This window comes from Myodes glareolus, chromosome 21 (assembly GCF_982192425.1).
Source record: "Myodes glareolus chromosome 21, mMyoGla1.1, whole genome shotgun sequence".
Taxonomy (NCBI): Eukaryota; Metazoa; Chordata; class Mammalia; order Rodentia; family Cricetidae; genus Myodes; species Myodes glareolus.
The window spans coordinates 15,481,874-15,507,380 of NC_142046.1; the positions used below are offsets into that span (position 1 = coordinate 15,481,874).

General features: G+C 47.7%; 1 protein-coding gene across 5 annotated transcripts in view; it reads left to right on the forward strand.

Moving 5' to 3' along the window:
- Positions 1–19: 19 nt before the first annotated feature.
- Zer1 (zyg-11 related cell cycle regulator) overlaps positions 20–25,507 on the forward strand; it is a 38,427-nt gene continuing 12,939 nt past the window's right edge. For 2 of the 5 annotated variants that reach the window (XM_048431942.3, XM_048431947.3), the window contains exons 1-3: positions 20–225; positions 23,275–23,523; positions 25,316–25,466. In XM_048431942.3, coding sequence (XP_048287899.2) covers positions 23,366–23,523; positions 25,316–25,466 — 309 coding nt within the window. In that variant the 5' untranslated portion in view covers positions 20–225; positions 23,275–23,365. Of the gene's footprint in view, positions 226–12,012; positions 12,402–23,274; positions 23,524–25,315; positions 25,467–25,507 lie in introns of those variants that run through there. The other 3 variants (XM_048431945.3, XM_048431946.3, XM_048431944.3) reach the window with 3 other exon arrangements.

The following is a 25,507-nucleotide window of genomic DNA, read 5'->3' on the forward strand; positions in this document are numbered from 1 at the left end:
GGGACTTCTTTAAGGCCAGGCAAACCCCTGCGCCGCGCGCCAGGGCAGCCCGTGAGCTCTTGGCTGCCAGTCCCTCGGCCTCAGTTCCTCAGCTACCCGATACTCTTGTCAATCTCGCTCGCTCGCCGCCATTAACCGCGGCCCAGATGTTTGGCGAACTGGATCCAGTCCCCGGGTGTGGTCTTGTTCAATACTGAGTCCTTATGGAAATGACCGTGTGGCTCAGTAAGTACCGCTTGGAGTACAGCTCGGTGTTTCCTTGCCTTTGGGAGTTCATAAACAGTAGAATTTCTGTAATTTCACAATTTCAAAGCAATAGAAAAGGAAAAGCAGGAGCTGAGGGTGTAGTTCAGTTGGTAGAGCGCTTGCTTAGGGTGCTCTTCGCCTGGGTTTCTGATCCAGCAGCACTTGTAGGTGGATATGGGGGCGGGGGATGCATGCTTTGGCCCAGCTTTTGAGAGGCAGAGACAGGAAGATCAGACGTTCAAGGTCATCCTCTGCTAAAGTGAGTTCGCTGTTGATATTTCAGGGGATAACGCGCTTGTATGTGATGTACGCGAGCATGAGCACTGGAGTTTGGATTCACAGAACTCACCTAGGAGTTGACAGGAAGGGCGGGGATGGTGACAGGAAAACTGACTCCTAGATTACCCTCAAAGAATAAAATGTACAGTGATCAAGGAAGACACGTGACCTTTAGATCAGGGCTCCCCAACACACACACACACACACACACACATGCACACAGTACACATACATGCTCCCACAGATATTTGCACACACCTGCACACAATTTTTTTTAAGCATGTGGATGGGTGCTTTGCCTGCATTTATGTCTATGTATCTCTACCTACCTGGAGGGCAGAAGTGGGTGTTGGATCCCCTGGCCCCAGAGCTGTAGACAGTTGTGAACCATCATGTGGGTGCTGGGAATTGAACTAGGCCCTGTGTAAGGTCAGCCAGTGCTCTTAACTGCTGAGCTATCTCTCCAGTCCACATACAATATTTTTAGTAAAGAGAGCAAGGCGTGGTGGTGGTGGTGCACACCTTTAATCCCAGCACTCTAGAGGCAGAGGCACGTGGATCTCTGTGAGTTCAAAGTCAGCCTAGTCTACAAAGCCAAGTTCTAGGACCCCCAGGGCTGTTACACAGAGAAACCCTGCCTTGAAAAGCCAGAGAAAGAAGAGAGAGAGAGAGAGAGAGAGAGAGAGAGAGAGAGAGAAAACAAGCAAGCAAATAAATTTTTAAAAATTTAAAAATAAATTGAAAAGTAAAGAGGGGGAGGAAAAATCAAAATGTCAGAAATCCTTCTCAGGTTTTCCTAAACATACACACATATACATTTATAATTATACTTCCTAATTTTTTTCCAACAGCCAATGAATCCTTCCATGTTGGACAGCATCACTTCTCAGGTCCTCTTACTTACATGGCCCTGGCCACTAGGACTTCACTGGCCCATAGAGCAGGCTCACGGTTTTCTAGTTCAAAGTTCTGAAGTTTCCCATATGCCTCCGAAAAACAATATGGTCAGGTTTGTCACAGCAACACCCCAATCCTTGTACCAACTTCTGTCTTAGTTACTGTTCTCTTGCTGTGACAAAACACCATGACCAAGACAAGTTATGGAGAAAAAAGGGGGGGCTATTTGGGATCACGGTTTCAAAGGAATAAGAGTCCATCAGCATCATGGCAGGGAGGAGGAGCTGCAGATAGTCACTGACAGAAGGAGCAGCAAGCTGGAAGCTCATATCTTAAACCACAAGCAAGAAGAGATTAGGGCTGGAGAGTTGGCTCGGCAGTTAAGAGTGCTTGTTGCTAGCACTCGGGAGGCAGAGGCAGGAGGACCTCTGTGAGTTCCAGGTCAGCCTGGTCTATAAAGCGAGTTCCAGGATGACCAGAGCTGTTACACAGAGAAACCCTGTCTCGAAAAACCATTAATGATAATAATAATCATAGTACTTGCTCTTGCAGGGGACCTGAGTTCAGTTCTCAGCTCTCAGCACCCACATAGCAGCTTCAACCATCTGTAACTCCAGTTCCAGGGGATCTGAAATCCTCTTCTGGTGCTATATTCAAGGGCACCGGTGCACACAATGCACATACAGGCATTCATACATATAAAACACTAAAATAATTCTACAAAAAACAAAAAAGGAACTGGGTGGTTTTGGTGACACATATCTTTAATCCCAGCATTCAGGAGGCAGAGGCAGGCAGCTCTTTGAGTTGAGGCCAGCCTGGTCAACAGAGCTAGTTTTAGGACAGCCAGGACTACTCAAAGAAACCCTGCCTCAAAAAACAAAGAAAGAAAGAGAAAATTAAGGGATAGAAAGAGTACAAACTAAAGGGGGCAGAAATCTTTAAATTCTCAGAGCCTGCCCCTCGTGACTTACTTCCACCAGCAATGCCACACCTCCTAAGCCTCCTCAAATAGCACCATGGACTGAAACCAAACCAAGTTTTCAAATATACAGCCTTTGGGAGGCATTCTCTTTTAAACCACCACAATCACTATGTGTCTGATTGCCTTGAGACGGTGTCTCCCTTAACAAGAACCCTGCTGTTTTGCCCGGGCTGACAATGAGCACTCAGGGTCCACCTGTCTCCGCAATGCTGGAGTTGCAGGCCCATGCAGCCTTGCATGCTTTGTAGATGGGTGTTGGGTGTTTGAACACCGGTTGTCGTGCCCATAGAGAGCAAGTGTCCTTCCTGACTGAGCCACGTCTCCAGTCCTGCATTCATTTCTTTTTGTCACTGAGATCAAATACCTGACACAGACAACCTTTGTTTATTTCAGCTCAAAGAGTCAGAGGGTTCAGTCAAGCATGGCAAGGAGCTCAGAGCAGGAAGTTAGTTCATGGCCTGCTAGGAAGCAGATGGAATGACGGGGCTCAGGTAGCTTCCTCCCTTTCCCTTTTCTTCTGAGACTCCAGTTCCTGGGATGCTGCTGCCCAAAGTCAGGGTGGCTATTCTTCTTGTCATTTAGCCAACTCTGGAAGCATCTTCACAGACACACCTAGAAATATGCCTTAGAAATGCCTATGAGCTGCTTTTTTAGTATTTATTTTTTATTTTTATTTAGGAGTGTGTGTGCGTGTGTGTGTGTGCACGCCTCTGTAAATGTATGTCACATGTTTGCAGGCTCATGCAGAGGCCAGAAGATGATGTGGGATTCCCTGGAACTGGAGTTTCAGATGTTGTGAGCTGCCCAACATAGGGTTCTGAGAATCAAAATGGGAACCTCTGCTACAGCAAGTGCTTTTAACCACTGAACCATCTCTCTACACCCCCTTGGAGTTTCTTAATCTAATGAATTAGATCATCAAAATTAACCACCACAAGACCACCCTTTGTTAATTTGACACCCAAACATATCACCTTTATTGTTTATTTAATTTTATTATTTTACTTTATTATTGCCTTCATGTATATCTGTATATCATGTGCATAGCTAGTGCTTGCAGAAGCCAGTAGCAGATACTGGGCCCCTGCAACCGGAGTTACAGGTGGTTGGGAGCCGCTGTAGGAGCTGAGAACTAGACCCTAGCTCTCACTAAGAGTAGCCAGTGATCTTAACTACTGAGCCATCCCTCCAGCCCCCAAACAGAACACTTCAAATCATTTCTGTAACATGCAGAAACAAATATTTAAAGGATGCAAACTTTTTCTTAAGGCTTTTAAATTTTATAAATTTGAGTGTTTTGCCTGTGTATGTGCACCGCATGCAGTACCCACAGAGGCCAGAAGAGGGCATCAGATTCCTGGAACTGGAATTACAGATGGTCTGAGTCGTCATGTGGGTGCTGGGAACTGAATGCCCATCCTCTGTAAGAGCAACCAGAGCTTTTATCCTCTGAGCTGTCTCCCCACTCCCACCCCCATAAAGATTTATTTTCTGAGAATGAATGGCTAGTAAAGTTGACTCTTAGAGGGATTTAACTGATAGTTAATTTTGCCAATCTTTGACTATATTTAAAGAGTTTCATTGAAATAAATTCGTATACTATAAGAATTTCCTCCTTTAAACTGTATGACTCCAGTTGGACAATGTTAGCATAGCCTTTAATCCCAGCACTCTGGAGGCAGAGGCAGGCAGATCTCTGTGAGTTCAAAGCCAGCCTGGTCTACAGAGTGAGTTTCAGAACAGCCAGGGCTTTGCAGAGAAATCCTGTGTCGAAAAATCAAAAAGGCAGAGGCAGAGGCAGGCGAATCTCTGTGAGTTCAAGGCCAGCCTGGTCTACAAGAGCTAGTTCCAGGACAGGCTCCAAAGCCACAGAGAAACCCTGTCTCGAAAAACAAACAAACAAACAAGCAAAAAAAAAAATCAAACAGAAAGAAAATCAAACAGCCCTATGAATCTAGGGCTGCAGAAATGGCTCAGGAGTTAAGAATACTTTCTGTTCTTCTAGAGGACCTGCGTGTGCATGGCTCCCAGCATCCAGCTGGGCAGTTCACAATTGCTGGTAATTAGGGGATCTGGTGCCCTGTTCTGGTACTGGAAGACAAGGGCACACAGATACACACACACACACACACACACAAATAAAAAAAGAAAAAGAAAATTTTCAATTGTACTAAAAATAATTTGGCTAGTATAGGAGGCATAGAGGTCCTGTACTATCGGGTAAGTACAGGAACCAGGAATATTAAACACACAGGGTTGTCTCTTCAAAGGGAAGAGAGATGTATAAGTTATTTTTCACTCAGAAAACTTGGAGGGTGGTGGTGGCACACGCCTTTAATCCCAGCACTGGGGAGGTAGAGGCAGGCAGATCTCTCTGAATTTGAGGCTAACCTGGTCTCTAAGAGCTAGTTCCAGAACAGGCTCCAAAGCTACAGAGAAACACTATCTTGAAAAACTGGGGAGGGGAAGAGATAATTAATTAATTAGTTAATTAAAAAAAACAAAACAAAAACAGAAAGCTGGGAGCAGACATACTCTAACAGTCTGGTGACCTTTGTACTGTCTGTGTGGCTGAAACCACACTGGCTCCTACCCCAGACCCTTACTCTGAGCTTGTTTTCTCAGTCAATCTACAGAACTTAACTTTATGGAAGATGTGCCTTGTACTTTACCAAGAGTTTGGGTGTAGTCGTGTCTTAAGCTTGTACACACGGAATTGAGTTAATTATTACCAGGAAACATTTTACCAAATTGTGCTGTGACTAAGTATGACTAAGATAAACTACTCCAGGTCAGACGCTTGAAGTCTGAACAAGCACTGGCTACTTAGTCCTGTTGAACCAAACTGCCTTCTTGTCTCCCTTGGATGGTTACTTGGCTGGCCATGGTGTCAGAGACTTCTGCAGGATAGATTGTATTCAAACTGTAGCCAAATTCGCATAACCTAAACTTTCCATCTGAATAATTTCAGGTTGTTTCAGCAGCGTTGGTTACTTTCTAACACCACATAGCCATCAGCACTGTTTCCCAACCTCCTCCTCACCTTAGACAGAAGCTCATAGTCCATTATACAAGACTCTACTAACATGTATGCTATTTCTTTTTTTTTTTTAAAGATTTATTTATTATTTATACAACATTCTGCCTGCATATATGCCCGCACGCCAGAAGAGGGTGCCGGATCTCATTACAGATGGTTGTGAGCCACCATATGGTTGCTGGGAATTGAACTCAGGACCTCTGGAAGAGCAGTCAGTGCTCTTAACTGCTGAGCCATCTCTCCAGCCCCCATGTATGCTATTTTCATGTTCTATTAGCCTGAGTTAAATGGGTAAAATGTTTCCTGGTAATAATTAACTCAATCTTCTTTTTAAGTTTTTATTATTTTAATTATGTGGAGGGGGTGTGCACATGACTGCAGGGACCATTGGAGAACAGAGGCACTGAACCCCTGGCGCTTGAGCTATAGGTAAGATTGTGAGCCAATTAGTGTGGGTTCTGGGAATGGAACTTGAGTGTTCTGGAAGTAGTAATACGTGGTCTTAACCACTGAGCCACCTCTCCCCCTCCTGAAGCTGGGCTATTCTTACATCATTGTTCAAGTGGAATCAAGCTGTGAGCTTCTGCTTGTGTTACTGTCTCATGTTGCACAGTATAATGGCTTGGAAGTTCACACTTGTTAGAGCATGTAAAAGAATGTCATTATTTTGTGGCCGAGGGATGTCTGCTATTTGTTCATCAGTGGACTGAGGTAGGTGTTAGATCCTGGCTGCTGACACTGCGAGAGTCATTAGGGACATCCAGCATGTTTAGCAAAGACAACCACACCAGGAAGGACAACCGTTTCTGCCTTCTGGCTGTTGTAATAGACAGCAACATACAGTTATTTGTCCCAACTTTCAGAAGTTGAATGGCTGACTCATGTGTTTAAAAAAAAATCATATCATTCTTACAAAAGATACAAAAATGGTATCTCATTATGAGTTTGTTTATGTGTATGGGTGTTTTGCCTACGTTTATGTTTGTGCACCTCATGTGTGCAGGTCTGAAAAAGACCAGAAGGGTCCTTTTGCAACTGAAGTTACAGACTGTTGGGAGCTGCCATGTGGGTGCTTGGAACTGAACCCAGGTCCTTTGCAAGAGCAACCAGTGCTCTAAAGTGCTGAGCCGTCTCTCCTCATTTTCCTGCTCTCATTATGATTTTATTTGCATGTGTATCCACCAGCTTGGTTCTTCTTTTCAAGTATGGTTTTTTTTTTCTATGAATGTTACAGAGTTTCTCTGTGTAGCCCTGGCTGCTCTGGAACTCATTCTGTAGACCAGGCTGGCCTCAAACTCAGAGATTTGCCTGCCTCTGCCTCCCGAGTCCTGGGATTAAAAGTGTGAGCCACCACCTTAAGGTGAATCTTTCTTTTGCTCCGTCCCTCCTTTCCTTCCTTCTTTTCTTGGTTATTTTGAGACAGAATCTCTTGTAGCTCAGGAGACTTCAAACTCACTATACAGCCAAGGATAGCTTGCATTCCAGATACTGTGTTTCTGCCTCCCATGTTCTGGTATTACAAGCACACCCCACAATGCCTGATGAGTTTTGCAATTTTTTAAAACTGCTAATAGGAGTTTGAAAGAGTTTATACTTACTTTGTGGATTAATCTAGGTAATATTGCAATCCTTCCTGCCTATGAACGTGGGGTACATTTCCATTTATTTCTCTTTAACTAGCACTCTTTTGTAGTTTTGGGGTGGATTTTTTGGCTTTTTTGTTTTGTTTTGTTTTTCAAGAGAGAGTTTCTCTAACAGTCCTAGCTGTCCTGGAACTTGCTTGCTTTGTAGACCAGGCTGGTCTCAAACTCACAGAGATCCACCTGTTCTCTGCCTCCCAAGTGCTGGGATTAAAAGCGTGTGCCACCACTGCCTGGCTGTAGTTTTCAATGTATGATTTTTTTTTCCCACTTCTTTGGCTAGTTTTTATTTATTTGATTTGTATGAGTGTTTTGCCTTCGTGTGTGTATGTGCATTACATACATGTCTGGTACCCAAGGAAGTCAGAAGAGGGCACTGGATCCCTTGGAACTGGAGTTCTATATGGTTGTGAGCTGCCGTGTGGGTGCTGGGAACTGAGCTAACTCTGGCTCTCAGTAAGAACAACAGGCACTTTTAACTGTTGAACCATCTCTCCAAGATAAATATCCTAACTTTATTCTTAAATGTTTTGCTCTTTCCAATGCTACTGTGTGTGAATTTTTTCTCCTTAGGAAGCTGGTGAGGTGGCTAGGTATGTAAAACCAGTTGACACCCAAGCCTGATAACCTGGGTTCCGTCTATGAATCCCACAGTGGAAGGAGAGAACTCACCCCTGAAAGTTGTCCTCTGATCTCCCAAGTGAATTATGGCACCCCCCAGCCTCCCCCCCCCAAAGTAAAATTTTAAACTGTTTTTTTTTTCCCTTTCCGGACTGTTGTGGAATGCTGTAGAAGCCCTGAGTGACTGCGTGTTGTTGACATGCGCACAAGTCATATCAAGGACTTAATGCTTCAGACCATGGGGGATGGAAAGCCTTCCCAGACGTCAGACTCAGAAATGCCCTTCCTCCTGTCTGTGTGGGAATGTTGGCAGTGTGTGCAAAAACTGGACTGCTATGGAACAAACTCTGTACACTGGAAATAGATAGTACTCTCATTGGTTAATAAAAAAGCTGACTGACCAATCGCCAGACAGGTAGAGGTTAGGCAGGGGAGTAAAACTGAGAGGATGCTGGGAAGAAAGAGGGTGGAGTCTCACAAGTCTCAGCAGCTGCAGAGAAAAGCAAGATAAATGTGTTGTGCCGCCAGTTGGGAGAGGGTAGATACTAAATAAGGGCCGGGCAGTGGTGGCGCACGCCTTTAATCCCAGCACTCAGGAGGCAGAAGCAGGCAGATCTCTGTGAGTTCGAGGCCAGCCTGGTCCACAAGAGGTAGTTCCAAGACAACTAGGGCTGCTACACAGAGAAATCCTATCTTAAAAAGGAAGAAAAAGAATAAAATATGGGTTAATTTAAAATGTAAGAGTTAGCTAGTAACCAGCCTGAGCTATCAGCTGAGCATGTATAATTAATAAATCTCTGAGTGGTTATTATTTAGGAGTAGCTACCGGGACATAGAGAAACTCAGCCTCCTGACGACTAAAACTTGAGTTGGACTACAGAGACCTCCTACCAGACTAGCTAGCAGCTGCTGTGTGCCATACATAACAAAAGAGCTGAGGTTCTGGGTTTTTCCCAGCTGCTGCTCCATCAGACTAAGGACAGCCAAAACAATCCTAGCTTTTCTGAATGTGTTTCTGCCCTTTCTTCATTCCCTTGCCGCCCCGGTTTGCTGTCCTGGTTAGGTTTCCAGGACCATGCTTGGTGTGGCCGGCTAGAGAGGTAGCTCAGTGAGAGAAGTGCCTGCCGCACAAACTGAAGACTGCGGTTAAGATCCCTAGCACCTATGGAGAAGTCTGGAGTTGTGGCAAACTGATGAACTTCCAGGGTCAGTGAGAGATATGTCTCCAAAAATAGATTGATGAAGATACTCAGCATCAGCCTCTGGCATCTGAGCAGACACTTAGCGCGCTTTCTCTCTCTCTCTCTCTCTCTCTCTTTCTCTCTCTCGACAGTCCTAGAACTTGTTATGTAGAGCAGGCTGGCCTTGCACCTACAGAGATCTGTCTGCTTCTGCTTTAGGAGTGCAGGGACCAAAGGCATGTGGCACTATGCCTGGCCTATAACAATTCATTTTATAAAATGTATTTGTTTATTTAGACAGAATCTCACTATATAGCCCTATGTAGCCCTGGCTGGATTGGAACTGGTTATATGTATGCCACACAAACTCACAAAGATAGGGAACTCCTGCCAAACCAAAGTGCAGACACCACCATGGTCCAACCTTATGAACTGTTGAGTTTTATTGGGGTTAAAGGAATATGGGTGAGGGGTTACTCACAGGAACAGAAATGACTCAGAGACAGCTGCATCACCAAGGCCCACCCCTGCATGGGTGACAGCTGACAAAGCTGGGCACCTGGAGCACACTGCGTAGTCTGCAAGCCCTCAACAGGCGAGTGTCCAAGTGTTTCAGTTCCAAACCTCTTCCAGGCAGCTAGCTGGTCTGGTCTGAGTCTTGTTTTCTTCTCCGAGAACCTTTGCAGCTCAGAGAGGACCTCTCAGCTTTTTATTGTTTACTCTGACAAGGAGGGGCTTAGTGAATCTGGTTAGTTTCAGGGGCTTCCTGAAACTATTTAGAGTTGTTTACCGTCCTGCTTAAGGTATCTAGACAGGGTTTCTCTGTGTAGCCCCAGCTGTCCTGGAACTCAGTCTGCAGACCAGGCTGGCCTCGAACTCACAGAGTTCTGCCTGTCTCTGCCTCCCAAGTTCTAGGATCAAAGGTGTGCTCCACCACTGCCAGGCATACGCATCCTTTTTATATTTTTGACAAGAAAGCTTATAGCTTAGTGGTAGAATGCTTGCATTCCTCAGGGCCTGGATTTGAAACCTAGTATCACCTTCCTCCCTCATCCCCACCTCCATCCCCCAGAGTTCCTCAAGAAAAAAGTATTGTACATAAGATACGGATAGCAGTGAGAAAAATATTTAAGTTCAGCCAGGTGGTGGTGGCCCACGCTTTTAATCCCAGCACTAGGAAGGCAGAAGCAAGTGGATCTCTGAGTTCAAGGCCAGCCTGGTCTAAGGAGTGAGTTCCAGGACAGCCGGGACTACACACAGGGAAATCCTGTCTCAAAAAAAAAAAAAAAAGGTTAATTTCACCAACTTATTGTTTGAGCCTAGAAAGAGAGAGAGAGAGAGAGAGAGAGAGGAAAAAGCCAAAACTTGTTGTAGAATATTATTTTAAGAGGTGTTACATTTGTTTATGCTGTGGAATATTTAATGATGTAAAGATGTGTTGCATTTTTTTAAAAATTTTTTTCAACTTTATTTCATGCACATTGGTATAATGATGTCAGATTCTCTTGAACTGGATTTACAGACAGCTACGAGCTGCCATGTGGGTGCTGGGAATTGAACCCTGGTCCTCCGGAGGAGCAGTCAGTGTTCCCAACCACTGAGCCATCTCACCAGCCCTGCATTTTTTTTATGTTGCATTTTTTGTTTGCTTTTTCGAGACAGGGTTTCTCCATAGCTTTGGAACTTGTCCTGGAACTAGCTCTTGTAGATCAGGCTGGCCTCGAACTCAGAGTTCTGCTTGCCTCTGCCTCCCGAGAGCTGGAATTAAAGGTGTGTGCCACCACCACCTGGCTATGTTGCATTTCTTCAATTCCGTGAAGCTGTGTCTAAAATACCTGATGGCCTAATAAAGAGCTAAACAGCCAATAACGAGGCAGGAGAAAGGATAGGTGGGGCTGGCAGGGAGAGAGAATAAATATGAGGAGAAATCTGGGAGGAGAGAAGGAGAAAGAAAAGGAGGAGAGGAGGCGGCTAGGGGCCAGCGGCCAGGCACCCAACCAGCCACAGAGTGAGAGTGGAAGTAAGATACACAGAAGTTAAGAAAAAGAAAAGACCCAGAGGCAAAAGTAGTAGGGGTAAGATGAGAAAAGCTGGCTAGAAACACACCAAGCTAAGGCTGGGCGTTCATAACGAAGAATAAGCCTCTGTGTGTGATTTACTTGGGAGCTGGGTGGCAGGCCCCCCAAGAGCCAAAGGGTAAAGAACAAACAACAAAAACTGATTTAAGCTGTGAACTATCTGAACGGGAGAGCTGAAGGAAGCAATTGACTGAGACTGGGTAAGGAGAGAGGGTAGGTCAAGAAAGTCTGGATGCCCTGATGAGATTCATGTTTTTGGGAAACCCATTCTTAGATTGTGGGACTGCAGAGGGAATGAGGGGATTTGTGGTAGGAGGTCATGGTAGGAGGTCATGGCAGAAGTTAGGAGAACTGATGATGGGAGCCGGTGAGATGACTCAGCAGATAAGGGTGCTTGGCACCAAGCTAGACGACCAGGGTTCGATTCCTGGAACCCACATGGTGAACTTAGAGAACCATCTCTAGTAAACAGTTCTCTGACCCTCTACATATGCACACACGCGTGCACAAATGTAAATAAATTTAAAAAAACCATTATCTTAGAAAGAATGAAAAGGATAAGCAGGAGAGATAGTTCGGTTCCCAGCACGCTGGAGAACTTAAGGCCACCTGTAACTTCAGCTCCACAGATCCCAGGCTTCTGGCCCTTCCAGAGGCACCTGCAGTCCCGTGCATACACCCCGACTAACACATATGCACATTATTAAAAATAATAATCATTTTTGAAAAATAAAATGATGTACAGAAGTTGGGCACTATTGAAGGAAGAGAAGTAACTGTTAAGAGATTCTTGGTGACTAGAAGGAAATGCAGGGGCCAGGGACGCCTCAAGCTTGCTGTCTGACAGCTCCTGGGTGAGTGGCCCTTGTCATGAAGGAGAGGGAGGAGCAGACTTGAGGGGCAGTGTGGTGGCTGCACGGAGACAGCCCAAAAGGCGTCGGATTGGACGCCGCTTGAGTCAGTGCTGACGAGGGAAGGTGGAGTCAGTGTCGTCCTGAACCCTGCTCCTTCGAGACAGCCCTTCTCTGGAAGGGACCGTGAGGGCTAACTTGGGGGACGCAGGCCTCGGCACGGGCAGAAGCAGCCCGCAGGGCCCGGAACCTTCGGCCGCCGCCGCCCACATTCGCGGCGGGACACGACCGGGGAACCCCTCCTCTGTTGCTAAGGGGCGGCCCGGAAGTGACGCTTTGTTGACAGCACACCCGCAGCCACAGGCTCTCGAAGCGGTCGAAGCAGGACCGGGGGGAGGGGCTGGGCCCAGAGCCAGCAGCCGGCGGCCCTCAGCGGCCCGAGGGCAAGGGAACGGCCTCCGTCCGGGACTCCGGCCGCTGCATTCCCGCCCTGCCCCGCCCCGCCCCGCCGACCGGACCCGGACCAGATCCGACCTCCTGCGGCGCTCTGGCAGCGGATTCCCCAGGGCCGCGGCCTCTGCTTGTAAGCCTGCGAAGCATCCCGTCTCCCCGCTGAGGGCCGCCCCCTCCCAGGGTTTGTCCGAGCTGCCGAGCCAACAGTCGTACCCGCATCCTCCTCCCCCGCCTCAGGATCTTAGCAGGGCCTCGGCGACCCCCTGCAGGACCACCTCGGCCAGGGGTGGGAGGGCTCTCGTCGCCTCCCGCCCAGGTCTGAGAAACCTGCCTTGAAAATCGAGCTCTCTCCACAAGGAGAACGACGCTCGTTTGTTTAAGATGGGGGAATCTATGTAGGGTTTACAAGGCCGGCCTCTGCCCCTCCTACCTGTTGGATGAACTTAGGTCTCCTTCCAAAACGCAAGCCGTGCTACTTAAAAGCTTAGGGATGGCTTGGCTTCTGGACCAGCTCTCAAAATGGGATGGCAAGATGCGAGAGGGTACAACAGGGGAGAAAAAGGGCGGGTGGGCTCTCTGACTGAAGACCAAGGGCTCCCTTAAGGTGAGGTGAAAGTGAAGCTGACTGGTCTGGCCAGCCCAGCTCTGGGTAGAACTTGATTTGGCTGCTCTTTAACCAGAGTCAGATTTCCCGTGTTTGTTTGTGCCCTGTGAGAGAATATTGGGGGGGGGGGCACCTAATGCCTGGGGAAAGCTGAGTCAATGATGTTTCTGAAAGAATGCTTCTCTTTTAGGTTTCGAGTTAGAGTGACCATGGGAGCTAGCATTGAAAAGGGTCACAGAAAGCTATGCGTAGACCCAGAGGGGGCTGTCAGATGCAAGGGTCGATGCACTTGGTCTTATTCAGCAAATGAACTCGCAACATGTAAAACAGTAATAGCTGTTATGGAGAAAGGGAAAGCTGGGAGGATCATGGAGGACAGAGACTGGGAATGGTCAGAGAAGGTATCTAATAGGGTTACAGTCTGAGCAGAGATGAGGGAGGTAGGAAACCATTACAGCTATCTAGGGCACAGAATTCAGGAGCAGGTACAAAGGTCCTAAGGAGAACCTCCATGGGCTAGAGTGGAGGAGGCAGAGTGGGCGTCAAGGGAGTCAACTGGGAACAGAAAACATAGGGAGCGTGTTACGGGCTGCCTTGTGATGCAGGGTTGACTTGTAATCGTTAAAATGTTGGAGAAAATGCAGACTTTTCTGAGGTGACAAATGACCGTTGTAATTTGGCCTTGTGTTCTGAGTGCTCTTTTGCCATCTGTACTGACCATCAGTGACAGAAATCTTTCGAAGGACAGCTCTGCAGGAAAGTCATGTCACACTACTGTTTCCTGCTTTAGAATGTGAACAGGTGGCCTTGTGCCTCAGTCTTTCCATCTGTGGAATAGGACTGCTAAGGTAGCATGCATGTGTGGCAGTGTGGTGGGGTATATGACAGTAAGGTCCATCCACCCCACAGCCCAGCTTTCTACCACCAACTGGTGTATTGCCCTCTCTGCCTGGCTCCCTAGCTCGTAGAATTTGTAGGAATACTGGAGGAGGCTATATAGAATCTTAGGACACCCCTCACTGGTAAAGGTAATGGTGTGTCCTCCGGGGTGTCTGAGAGCTTGGCCTTTTCTTTTTTTAAACAAGGTCTCATTCTGTAGCTAGGCTGACTCACTGTGTAGCCCAGGCTGATCTTGAACTCACAGCAGGTCCTCCTCAGCCTCCCAAATCCTGGGACTGCAGACGTGGTGGCCCTTACCTTTCTATTTGTTTGTTTATTTTGAGGCAGTTGCATGTAGATAAGACTGGCCTCAAACTCACTATGTAGACCAGGCTGGTCTTGAACTCACAAAGATCCACTTGCCACTGCCTCCAGAGTGCTGGGATTAAAGGTGTGTGCCATCGAGCATGTAGTCAGGTTTCAGGCGAGCCTAACTCCATCATCAGGCTTGGGTCATGGGCTGAGCAGGGCAGAGGATTTGAAAAGGCAAGGGCAAGGGGCAGGGAGTGTGACTCAGTGATAGGATCCTTGCCTGCCATCAAGTCCATCCTGTGCTCTACAAAATAAAATGTAAATGTGTAAAGTTGGAACACTCAGAAGACCAGAGCCTAGATGACAGAAAGCATCTATGACCAGAGCCCCAAACCAGCAAGCTGGTACACCAGGGTCTAGCACAGTCCTGCTAGCTGCTCACTGTGTATACTTTCATGAATCCTTTGTTTCCCGTGGACCTTGATTTTCCCATCTCTCCACTGAGAATGGTGTCCTCTTGCCCTGTGGATTCTGGAGAGTGTGGGAGGATGAACTGAGACAAAGGTTGGAGACTAGAGGTCCTTTGCTAAGACTCACAGTGAAGAGCACTTCCTGTCAGAGTCCAGGGGCAGCTAGGGCCCACTAGGCACAGGGTCGCTCTTCACCACCAGGTGTGTGCTTCTTTTTAACATTTACTTATTGAAGTACCACAGCACACGTATGGAGGTCAGAAGACAACATAGGAGAGCCATCTCTCTCTTTCCATCATGAAGAACCTGGGGTTCAAACTCAGATTTTCAGCCTTGGTAGCTGACACCACTTAACCACTGAGCCATCTCGATGGTCTCTGCTTTCACTGTTTTTTTTTTTGTTGTTGTTGTTGTTTAGCCTAGCTGTTTTAGCTGTTCTTGACCCCAGAAATGAAGTTTGGAGACCCCTGTAGAGTCAGCTATTCGGGATTAACATCAAACCACTCACTGTAACTGTATTCTGGCTTCAGAAGTGAACAAAAAGCTGGGGATATGACTCAAACAGTAAAAATGCTTACCTTGCAAGCATGAGGACCTGAGTTCTATCCCCAACAACCACATAAAAAACAATATGGTAGCCTAATACTGGTGGGGCATGCCTTTAATCCCAGCACTCAGGAGGCAGAGGCTGGTGAATCTCTGTGAGTTTGAGGCCAGCCTGGTCTACAGAGTGAGTTCCAGAACAGCCAGGGCTGTTATACAGAAATCCTGTCTTGAAAAACCAAAGGTAAATAAAGAAAAGAAAAGAAAAAAAGCAGTATTGTGACATGCACTTGTAAACCCAGAGATGGAGAGACAGAGACAGGAGGTCCAACTAGCCTGCGGTTCACTTGCAGAGACAGAGGCAGAAGGTCCAGCTAGCCTACGGTTCACTTGTTTGATGAAGGTCCTGAGATGCATACAGGGTTCCTACTTGAAGCTTCTAGCTCTGGTCCACGGTGCCAGTGGAAGCAATGCCACACAACCAGATCATCTGTGGTCAGTGTGCAAGGATGCATGGAGTTGTAGGAGGTAGGGATAGCACAGAAGGGAAGGTGAGGTTTGCATAAGACATCGTGGGCGGCACCACTGAGAACATAGCCGGGAAGCTTGAAACGTTGGGTCTTGACCTAATGAGTGGAGAGCTATCCTATCTACAGAACGGCCGTGTGGACGGCCTGGCACCCAGCCTCAGCTGCCACACCTGCAGGCTGTAGATAGGATCCCCACCTCCTGTGAGGATGAAGAGAGCTGATGCATATCTAGTGCTGAGCAGTGCGGGCATTAGTAAGTTTGATTGCACAAACACAACCCAAGCAGTGTGGTTCTCATCTTGCCCCAATGCCCCTGCACCCCTGCCTCCACCTCAGGATTTGTTCATTGTTTCTTTATCAAGAGAGATACCAGCAGCCCAGTGGGGATGTGCATTCCTCCCTCGTCCTGTGTTCCCAGCATAATGACCCGCAGACTTGGTCTCTGTAGACTCCTATCCCCAGTCCTCACCTGTACCTCTGCCCGCTGGAGTCTCCGGCTCATGTCTGGACTATCTTCACAGCAGCCTCCTGTCCCTAATCTCCAGCCGAGAAACCATCCCTTCCTGGAAAGGGCATTCGTTTGGGGAGCTCATGGGTTGACATTTCACAGGGTTGGCACTGCTCCCCAGACTCTCTGTCCTCTAGGTGTCAGGATGTTGCAGGGTCCCTTGCTTCTTTCTGGGGACATGGATCACTCTGTGTCCAGCTGATTGACTGGATGAACGGAAGAGTGTGATTGGTGAGCTTAGATCTAAAGTCAGTAGCTATCTCAGGCTGCTTTTGTCTTAGTTGTGGTGTCTTCATCCGCAGATGATTAGCAGTCTCTACCTCAGAGTGCCATCGTGAGGTAATCCTGGCAACAGCAAACCTTTGTTCCGCCTAAATGCCAGGCACTAGTAGGCACCAAGGATGTGGGCGTGGGTGCAAGCCGCCAGTCGGTCCTCCAGAGCTGGCAGCTGGGGGGAGGGTCATAGACAAATTGTTATGCAAATGAATAGCTCTCTATTGGTGCAGGGTACTGTGCTGTGCTGTTTGGCTGGTTAAATAAGAAACTGTGGGAAATAAATTCTGGAAGGAGCTGGGTGTCCGTCTGGAAGCACCCAGCATGGAGCTGGTGCAGTGGGGGCGGCTGCCTGGGCTGCTGTTGTTTTTCTCCCACCGCCCTTCCCCCTGCACCTCCTAAAGAGCCTGTGAGAAAAGAGACACAGGGTTCTCCTCTGGTAGTATATCAGCATCATAGTCCCCAGTTGCCAGAATTCCAGACGGCTGGAACCTGTCACGAGAGTGGAGATCCTTAAGGTTCCAAGGAGTGGAGTGGTAGGGTGTTCTGAGCCCTCCAGGCTTTGTGCCAGGTGAGGGCAGCTCCTCCTTCCCCAGTTCACCCAGGGCACCCCCTTCCCCACACTGCTGGGTCAGCTCCTCAAAGAGGTGAACCCAGGTGGCAGCATTCACCGTTTGTCCTCTGGAGGTCTTTGGTGACCTGGACAGCAGATATTGTGGTGTCCTTTCCATGTATACAGCCCAGCTAGAACAGGGTAGCTCTGGGGTTTGCTCAGCCCTGCAGAAAAGGTGGCTCTCTCAGCCAGCAACAAGGGTCTGCTGTGGCCCACAGAGATTCAGCAGACTCACACTCAGCCTCATGAGACACACACCCTGCAAGTCCTTTGTGGCTCCTGCCATGGCATTTGTTGAAACTTCCCTTTCCCTCAGGCCCTGCACTTGGTACCCACCTCAGCTCATTAACCGTAGCCATGGGCTCTTGGTGCCTACACGCCCTTCACCCCATCCCTTCAGCCACTTTACATCCTTCCCTTCTGCCCACCTCCAGGGCTAGCTAGGGCTCCTCTCTGGGGTCTTAGCTACATGTCAGACCTGCCCTGACACTGCAGCTCAGAGTGGGCACAGGCCCTTCCCTGTCCTTCAGAGTACTGTCCCAGCGATGTGACTGTATCTGTGTTCTTCTTAGGTGGCCATCTCCAGCATGTTTCATACAGGCAGAACTTGGATATGTTCTGAGAGTTCTGTTGCATGTCTGGCTTGTCCTCAGGAGTCCAGGGCTAGGTTCATAGTTGCAGGGCAGCACTGCAGAAACAGCCTGCAGGTGGTGGGGGCATGCTCTTTAGTCCCAGCAGCAGAGGCAGGCAGATCTCTGAAGTTTGAGGCCTGTCTGGTCTGCAAGTTCCAGGACAGCCAGGGCTACACAGAGAAATTCTTGTCTCGAAAAACAAAAATTTTTAAAAAGAGAGAGAAAAAGAAAAAGAAAGAAAGAGAGAAAAGAAAAGAAAAGAACTGGGCAGTAGTGGTGCACACCTTTAATCCCAGCACTTGGGAGGCAGAGGCAGGTGGATCTCCATGAGTTTGAGGTCAGCCTGGTCTACAAGAGCTAGTTCCAGAACAACTAGGACTGTTACACAGAGAAACCCTGTCTTGAAAAAACAAAAAAACAAAAAACAGGGGCTGGAGAGATGGCTCAGCGGTTAAGAACACTGCCTGCTCTTCCAAAGGTCCTGAGTCCAATTCCCAGCAACCACATGGTTGCTCACAACCATCTGTAATGAGGTCTGGTGCCCTCTTCTGGCCTTCAGGCACACACAGAATATTGTATACATAATAAATAAATAAATATTTAAAAAAAGGAAGAAGAAGGAAACAAACAGCCAGCCTGGCATCTGCCCTCTGTCTTCCATGGAAGCAGGAGGGATTAAACTGGAATCTGGGTTGTACCATGGGACCCTCAGCAGGAATATCCTAAGGGGCCTGGATGCCTCCTAGATGCTGGGATGGTAGAGTGCGTTGAGTGGCCAGGAGCTGCCTTGTGGAGGCAGGACACAAATGTGGCTGGGTAGTTCAGGGGAATACTCTTCAGGTAAAGACATCATTGGCTGAAATCGGACAGTTCTAGTAGACAGAGAAGGGCTGCAGGTAACTAGGCCTAGGGCTTCTTGCCGTCCAGTGGATGAGGTAGGCTAGAGGGGGTCAGACAGAACTGAGGAGACCAGAAAACTGGTCCCCAGCAAGCCTGGCCTCCCCATGATTCTTCCTGTAGCAGGGAGAAGGCCAGGTTCCTGAGTCTGTAAGTGAAGAAGATCGTGCTGAGGTCCAGGCAGCCCCACTGTTTGTGCCATTGTCACTAGGACTTCTAAAACATGGGCCTTGTGGGGAGCCTGGGTCTAGGGACCACAGGCCTTGGTTGACAGAGAAGTGAGGGCAACTTGGCAGAAGGTAGCCATGAGAATCATGGCAGCTGAAATCAAAGTACAGCCGCAGAGGTGGCTCTGCAGTTAGGAGCCCTTGTTTGAGTCCCAGCACCTACATGGTAGCTCACAAACATCCCTAACTCCAGTTCCAGGAGATCCAGTGCCCTCTTCTGACCTTCAAGGGCACCGGGTATGCATGTGGCGCATGGATATACATGCAGGCAAACCACTTATATGTCTAAAATAATATAAGTAAATCTAAGAAAAAAAGGTTTAACTGATTTAAAAGAAAGTGGACACTTTTTTAAAAATTTATTTATTATGTATACAGTATTCTATGTGCAGGCCAGAAGAGGGAAGCTGATCAAATTACAAATGGTTGTGAGCTGCCATGTGATTGCTGGGAGTTGAACTCAGGACCTCTGGAAGAGCAGCCAGTGCTCTTAACCTCTGAGCCATCTCTCCAGCACGTGCATGCTATTCTTAGAGACCTGAATTCAATTCCTAATGCCTGTATTAAGCAGTTCGCAGGGGCTCCATGTGTACCTGGACTCATGCATATGCCCTCCCTCCACGCACATATACATAAGTTAATATTAGGGGTGGGCATAGTGGCACATGCCTTTAATTCCAGCAGAGAACAGAAGATCTCTGTGAGCTCAAGGCTATCTTGGTTTACCTAGAGAGTTCCAGGCCAGTCAGGTCTATGTAGTGAGATTCTGTCTGTAAAATAAAAGGAAGCCAGGCTGTGGTAGTGCACACCTTTAAACCCAGCACTCAGGAGGCAGAGGCAGGCAGATCTCTATGAGTTCGAGGCCAGCCTGGTCTACAAGAGCTAGTTCCAGGACAGGCTCTGAAGTTACAGAGAAACCCTGTCCTCCTCCCCCAAAAAAAGAAAGAAATCTTTGAAATCTAAAAACAAAGCAAACAAACAAACCAAAAAAAAAAAAAAACCCAAAAAACAAAAACCCACTTCAACAGCAAAAGAATAGCTGATTTTTAATTTTTTCCTCCCGAAGATAGAACCTAGTATCTCACACTAGGCAAGTGCTCTAACACTGAGCTACCCCCACGTTTTTATTTTATTAACACAGGATTTTGCTAAGTTGCTCAGGCTGGTCCTGAACCTGTGATCTTCCTACCTCAGCCTTCCTAGTGCAGGCAGTGTTGCCTCTTGCTCCATGTCCTGAATAACTTAGAAGGTTTAGGAGTGATCACAGGGTACCCAAAAACTGGGCAGTGCTGAGCCCACACTCATTTGGAACCTTCCTTATGGTTCTTAATCTTCCTAATGCTGTGGCCCTTTAATATAGCTACTCATGTTACAGTGACCCCCAACCAGAAAATTATTTTCGTTTCTACTTCGTAACTATAATTTTACTACTGTTAATGTAAATATCTGTGTTTACAGATGATCTTAAGTGACCCCTGTGAAAGTGTTGTTTGACCCCCAAAAGGGCCGTGACCTATAGGTTAAGATCCACTGCTCTTACAGATGATGTGACAGCCAAAGAGACCAGTTTGTACAGGGCAGCCTTGAGTCTTTGAGCTTGAGTTTCCTTGTCTGTCAGACATAACCCAAGCCTTGTTTGTTGTGTGCCCTGGGAAGCATTTCCCAGCACTATCTCCCCCAGGCCTGGCAGGAGAATTGTCATCCTCATCTTTTCAAATGAGGACCCTGTGGTCTGGAGTGGTGACATTGTTTCCCAGTGACTTACAGAATGAAGTCAAAGCAGAGATCTATCTGTCTGACCACTGTAGAAAGAATGGTGGGCCGCTTCCCGCCACTCACCTGGCTAGCTTTACCCGAAATAATTACACGGAAACTGTATTCTTTTAAACACTGCCTGGCCTGTTACCTCCACCCTCTTATTGGCTAACTCTCACATATTGATTCAACCCATTTCTAATAATCTGTATCTCACCACGAGGTAGTGGCTTACCGGAAAAGATTCATCATGTCTGACCTGGCAGCTTCATGGCGGGCAGCTCCCTGACTCTGCCTGACTCTGCTTCTTTCTCCCAGCGTCCTGTTCTGTCTACTCCACCTATCTAAGCTGCTGTCCTATCAAAAGCCAAGGCAGTTTCTTTATTAACCAATGAAAGTAACACATAGACAGATGATCCTCCTCCATCAGACCACAGCACCTGTGCTTTTGGAGGGATGTCAGGGATTGAGCCCAAAGTCTCATCCATAGTAAGCATAGGCTCTACCACCTCACTACATCTCCAGAACACTGAGACTTTTCTGAAGTTCAGTATCCACAGGGGATTGATTCCTGGGTACCAAAATCCACGAAAGCTCAGTTTGTCTGTATGCCCAGTGTAGTAGTACTTGTATAGAGCCCACACACCTATAAGGGAAGCAAACGCAGGTTCTCTACAAAGGCACTCTAAACCAGGAACTGTTTTTTGTTCACCTAAGTATAATATGAAGGTTCAGTTTGCAGTTGTTGCAGCCAATGTTGAGTCTCTATGAACTGGCTTGTCACCAGGATGTATCTAGATTTCTTGCAAATGTGGGCCTCTTTCATTGGTGCCAATTGTGGGTTTTTGTTTGCTTGTTTTTGTTTTTTTGGGGGGTTTTGTTTTTTTTTTTAATCGAGACAGAGTTTCTCTGTAGCTTTGGAACCAGTCCTGGAACTCACTTGGTAGACCAGGCTGGCCTCAACCAGGCTGCCCTCGAACTCACAAAGATCTACCCACCACTGCCTCCTGAGTGCGGGGTTCTGGGATTAAAGGTGTGTGCCACCACTGCCCAGCTGCCAATCATGTTTTTGTTTGCTGACCTGGAACTTGCTATATAGACCAGGCTGGCCTTGAACTCACAGAGGCCCTCCTAACTCTGCCTTCTAAGTGCTGAAACTAAAGGCTTGCACCACCATATCTGACTGGTGCCAATCATTTTTAATCTCTACTGAATTACAGCATACATGTGAATGTTCACAGTGAAGACACCTGTGGGTCCACTCAGAGGAAGGACCAGATATGCATTGTAGTCTGTGTTCTCCTTCTCTTCCTCCTCCTTCCTCCCCACCTGAATCTCCTTTAGTTGTCTAAACTTGAATGGAGCTTTGTCATCCTCTCCCTTAGTGTTCTTTCACCCTTTGCTTTTCTTTAGACCTGGAGTGGAATTAACTTCTGTCTATGTGTGAACAGAAATTTCCTCACTCCACTGCATATCAATTTAACCTTTTTTTCTTATGATTAGCATTTTTGCTTTGTTTGGGATTTTTTGGATTTTCGAGTCAGGATTTCTTTTTTTTAATATTTATTTATTATGTATACAATATTCTGTCTGCATGTATGCCTACAGGCCAGAAGAGGGCACCAGACCTCATTACAGATGGTTGTGAGCAACCATGTGGTTGCCGGGAATTGAACTCAGGACCTTTGGAAGAACAGGAAATGCCCTTAACCGCTGAGCCATCTCTCCAGCCCTCAAGGCAGGATTTCTCTGTGTAACAGCCCTGGCTGTCCTAGAACTTAGTTTGTAGACCAGGCTAGCCTCAAACTCACAGAGATCCTCCTGTATCTGCCTCCGGAGTGCTCAGGTTAACGGTGTGCACCACCACGCCCTGCATTATGGTTAACATTTTTTAAGGCTTGTTAAGAAATCTTAGGAGAGTGGCTAAAGAACCGGCTCAGTGGTTAGGAGCACTTACTTGCTCTTGTAGAGGACCTGAGTTTGGTTCCCAGCACCCACATGGCAGCTCACAACCATCTGTAATCTGATCTCTTTCCTGAGCTCTGTGGGCACTACATGCCCCTGGAGCTGGAATTCTGGTTAGTTATGAACTACCATGTAGGTTCTGGGAACTGAATCCACGGCCTTTGCAAGAAAAGTAAATGTTCCTAACCGCTAAGCCATCTCTCCAACCCTTTGTAAAGTAACAATTTGAGTGTAGTTCACAGGCCGTGTGTTCCAACCCCTTAAAGTACTCAGGTTTGTGGTTTGTAATGTGACCACAGTGTGCACCCATCATTGTCATCCCTCAAAGGAAACCCCAGCTCCAGAAACAATTGCTCCCATTCCCGTCTGTCTGTCTAGAATCACCTTTTGTGGCTGCACCTTCCACAGACTGTGCTGTAACCTTCATAATTGGTTTCTTCGGTTAGCATGGCCCCGTGTTATATAAGAACTTCTCTGACTGGATAACATGCAGCTTTTGTGTGAGTCACGGACTCGCTGTAGTTCAGACTGGATCCTTTGCTTCTGCCTCCTGGGTGCTGGGATTACAGGTTTGCACTGGAACTCACTCTGTAGACCAGGCTGGCCTTGAACTCACAGAGATCTGCCTGCCTCTCTTCTGAGTGCTGGGGTTAAAGGCATGCACCACCACCCCTGGCTTCATGCTACTTTTTAAGGTGGTCATTTGAGTGCTATGGATGGGGCTTCCCTTTCCCCACACAGAGAGTATACTCTTCTCTGCAGCTCATTTGGCTTCTTTTCTCCTCTTCTTCCCAGGCTGTGGCTCTGCCAATGATCTTGTGAGTGTTGAGAATTTATAGTTTCCCTTGTGGGTCCACCCTAGAGTGGCCACCTGTCTTCTCCCAGCATGGCGTCCGACACACCTGAGTCCCTGATGGCCCTCTGTACCGACTTCTGTCTCCGGAATCTCGATGGCACCCTGGGCTACCTGCTGGACAAGGAGACCCTGCGACTGCATCCAGACATCTTCCTGCCCAGCGAAATCTGTGACCAGCTGGTCAATGAGTGAGTAAGGGGCCCAGGACTGGGGCAGGGTTGGAGTCAAGAATGGGGGATGAAGTCTGAGCTGACGATCCAGACTATATGTTCAGACCCACAAGGGAAAACGCCTATGAGTGTGACAGTGAGGGACAATAGTGATGCATGTATGTTACCATAGAGTTATGGTTGTAGACGCTGGTGTGTGTGCACAGGTGGGACGCTTGAAAGAATAGGATTATGCAGCACAGAACATGTGTGTGAAGCAGCATGTGTGTTTAGGGATGAGTTAGTATAAAATCCCACATCTGAGTCAGGACATTGTGTGCTGCCCTGTGTATGTGCTCACAACTGTGCCTGCACTTCTGAACTAAGTACACATGGACATGTGTGTTTACATGTGTGCTAAGACCAGAACAACAGACCTGATCAGAGACTGAATCACCCAGATAATCTTTATGCAGCCTTCTGGTGCCCCCCTCCACCACTGCTTTGGGTGCCTACAGCACAATGTATACACACACCCTGAACACTGAGGTATATTCCAGTTATCCCAAAGGGAAACTGTTAGATCAGAGAGTTTCGTAACCACATGGGAACCAAGGACTGAGCTCGGAATGGTGCTCTCAGCATTTGACATGGGTCAGGCAGGATGCTGAACACTGTCAGCTCAGCACCAGAGCTAAGTGCATTTCCCAGGTGAAGACACTGACATCTAGGGAGAGTCAGTTACATGTGAGCTTCCCAGCTGTGAGCAGTTGAGCCAAACACAATTTCTCTGTGTCGCCTCTTCTGACCTGGAACTCTGTGGACTGAGCTGGCCTCAAACTCAAACAGCCGCCTGCCTCTGCCTCCCAAGTGCTGGGAATAAAGGCGTGCCGTACCGTGTCTGGCTCTTTTTCTTTTTTAAAGGGGCCACCATGTAGGTGCTGGGAACTTAATACCTGTCCTCTGCAAGAATAAGTATCTTTTTTTTAAAGATTTATTTATTTATTATGTATACAACATTCCTTCCATTGCATGCCAGAAGAGGGAGGGCACCAGACCTCATTACAGATGGTTGTGAGCCACCATGTGGTTGCTGGGAATTAAACTCAGGACCTCTGGAAGAGCAGTCAGTGCTCTTAACCTCTGAGCCATCTCTCCAGCCCTAGCCCAGGATTCATGCACAAACTGGTGTCCTAGCTAGGTAGGGTTACACTGAAGGCTCAACCTCTGCCTAGCACCCAGCTGTAAGCTCAAAACCATTTTACCTAATTTGCCTGCCCTGGAAAGGGCTGATAAGATGCCAGAAGGCTACTAAGAAAAGACGCCTCTGAGCCAGGCGGTGGTGGCACATACCTTTAATCCCAGCAATCGGGAGGCAGAGGCAGGTGGATCTCTGTGAATCTGAGGCCAACCTGGTTACAATAGCTAGTTCCAGGACAGGCTCCAAAGCTTCAGAGAAACCCTGTCTCCAAAAACAAAAAAAGAAAGAAAGAAGGAAGGGAGGAAGGAAGAAAAGATGTGACTGGCCCATGGTGGTGCTGTGACTGAGGTAGTGTGGATCTGCAGATGGGCTGTGTCTGTGAAGAGAGGTGTCGCTGCTGTGTTTAGGCTGCTGAGGGGATGTTCTTGGGACGTGCGATTGATGATGGGAGGCCCCTTTTATCACCCTGAGGACCACCTTTTGATTCCTGTCTCCTGAAGCATGCGATGTGGTCAGAATCTAAGCAGGTGCTGCCTGTTGGGTGATATCAGCCCTCAGGCACCTGATGTGGGCACAGAAGGCAGCTCAGGCTCCTAGGCACTCCCTGAGCTACGCTCGCTTCTCTCCCAGGTACGTGGAGCTGGTCAGTGCTGCCTGCACCTTTGAGCCCCACGAGACTTTCTTCAGCCTCTTCTCAGACCCCCGCAGCACCCGCCTCACTCGGATCCACCTCCGTGAGGACCTGGTACAGGACCAGGACCTGGAGGCCATTCGCAAGCAGGTGAGGTCGCTCTCCCTACTGTGCAGCCCCCGCCCATTCGT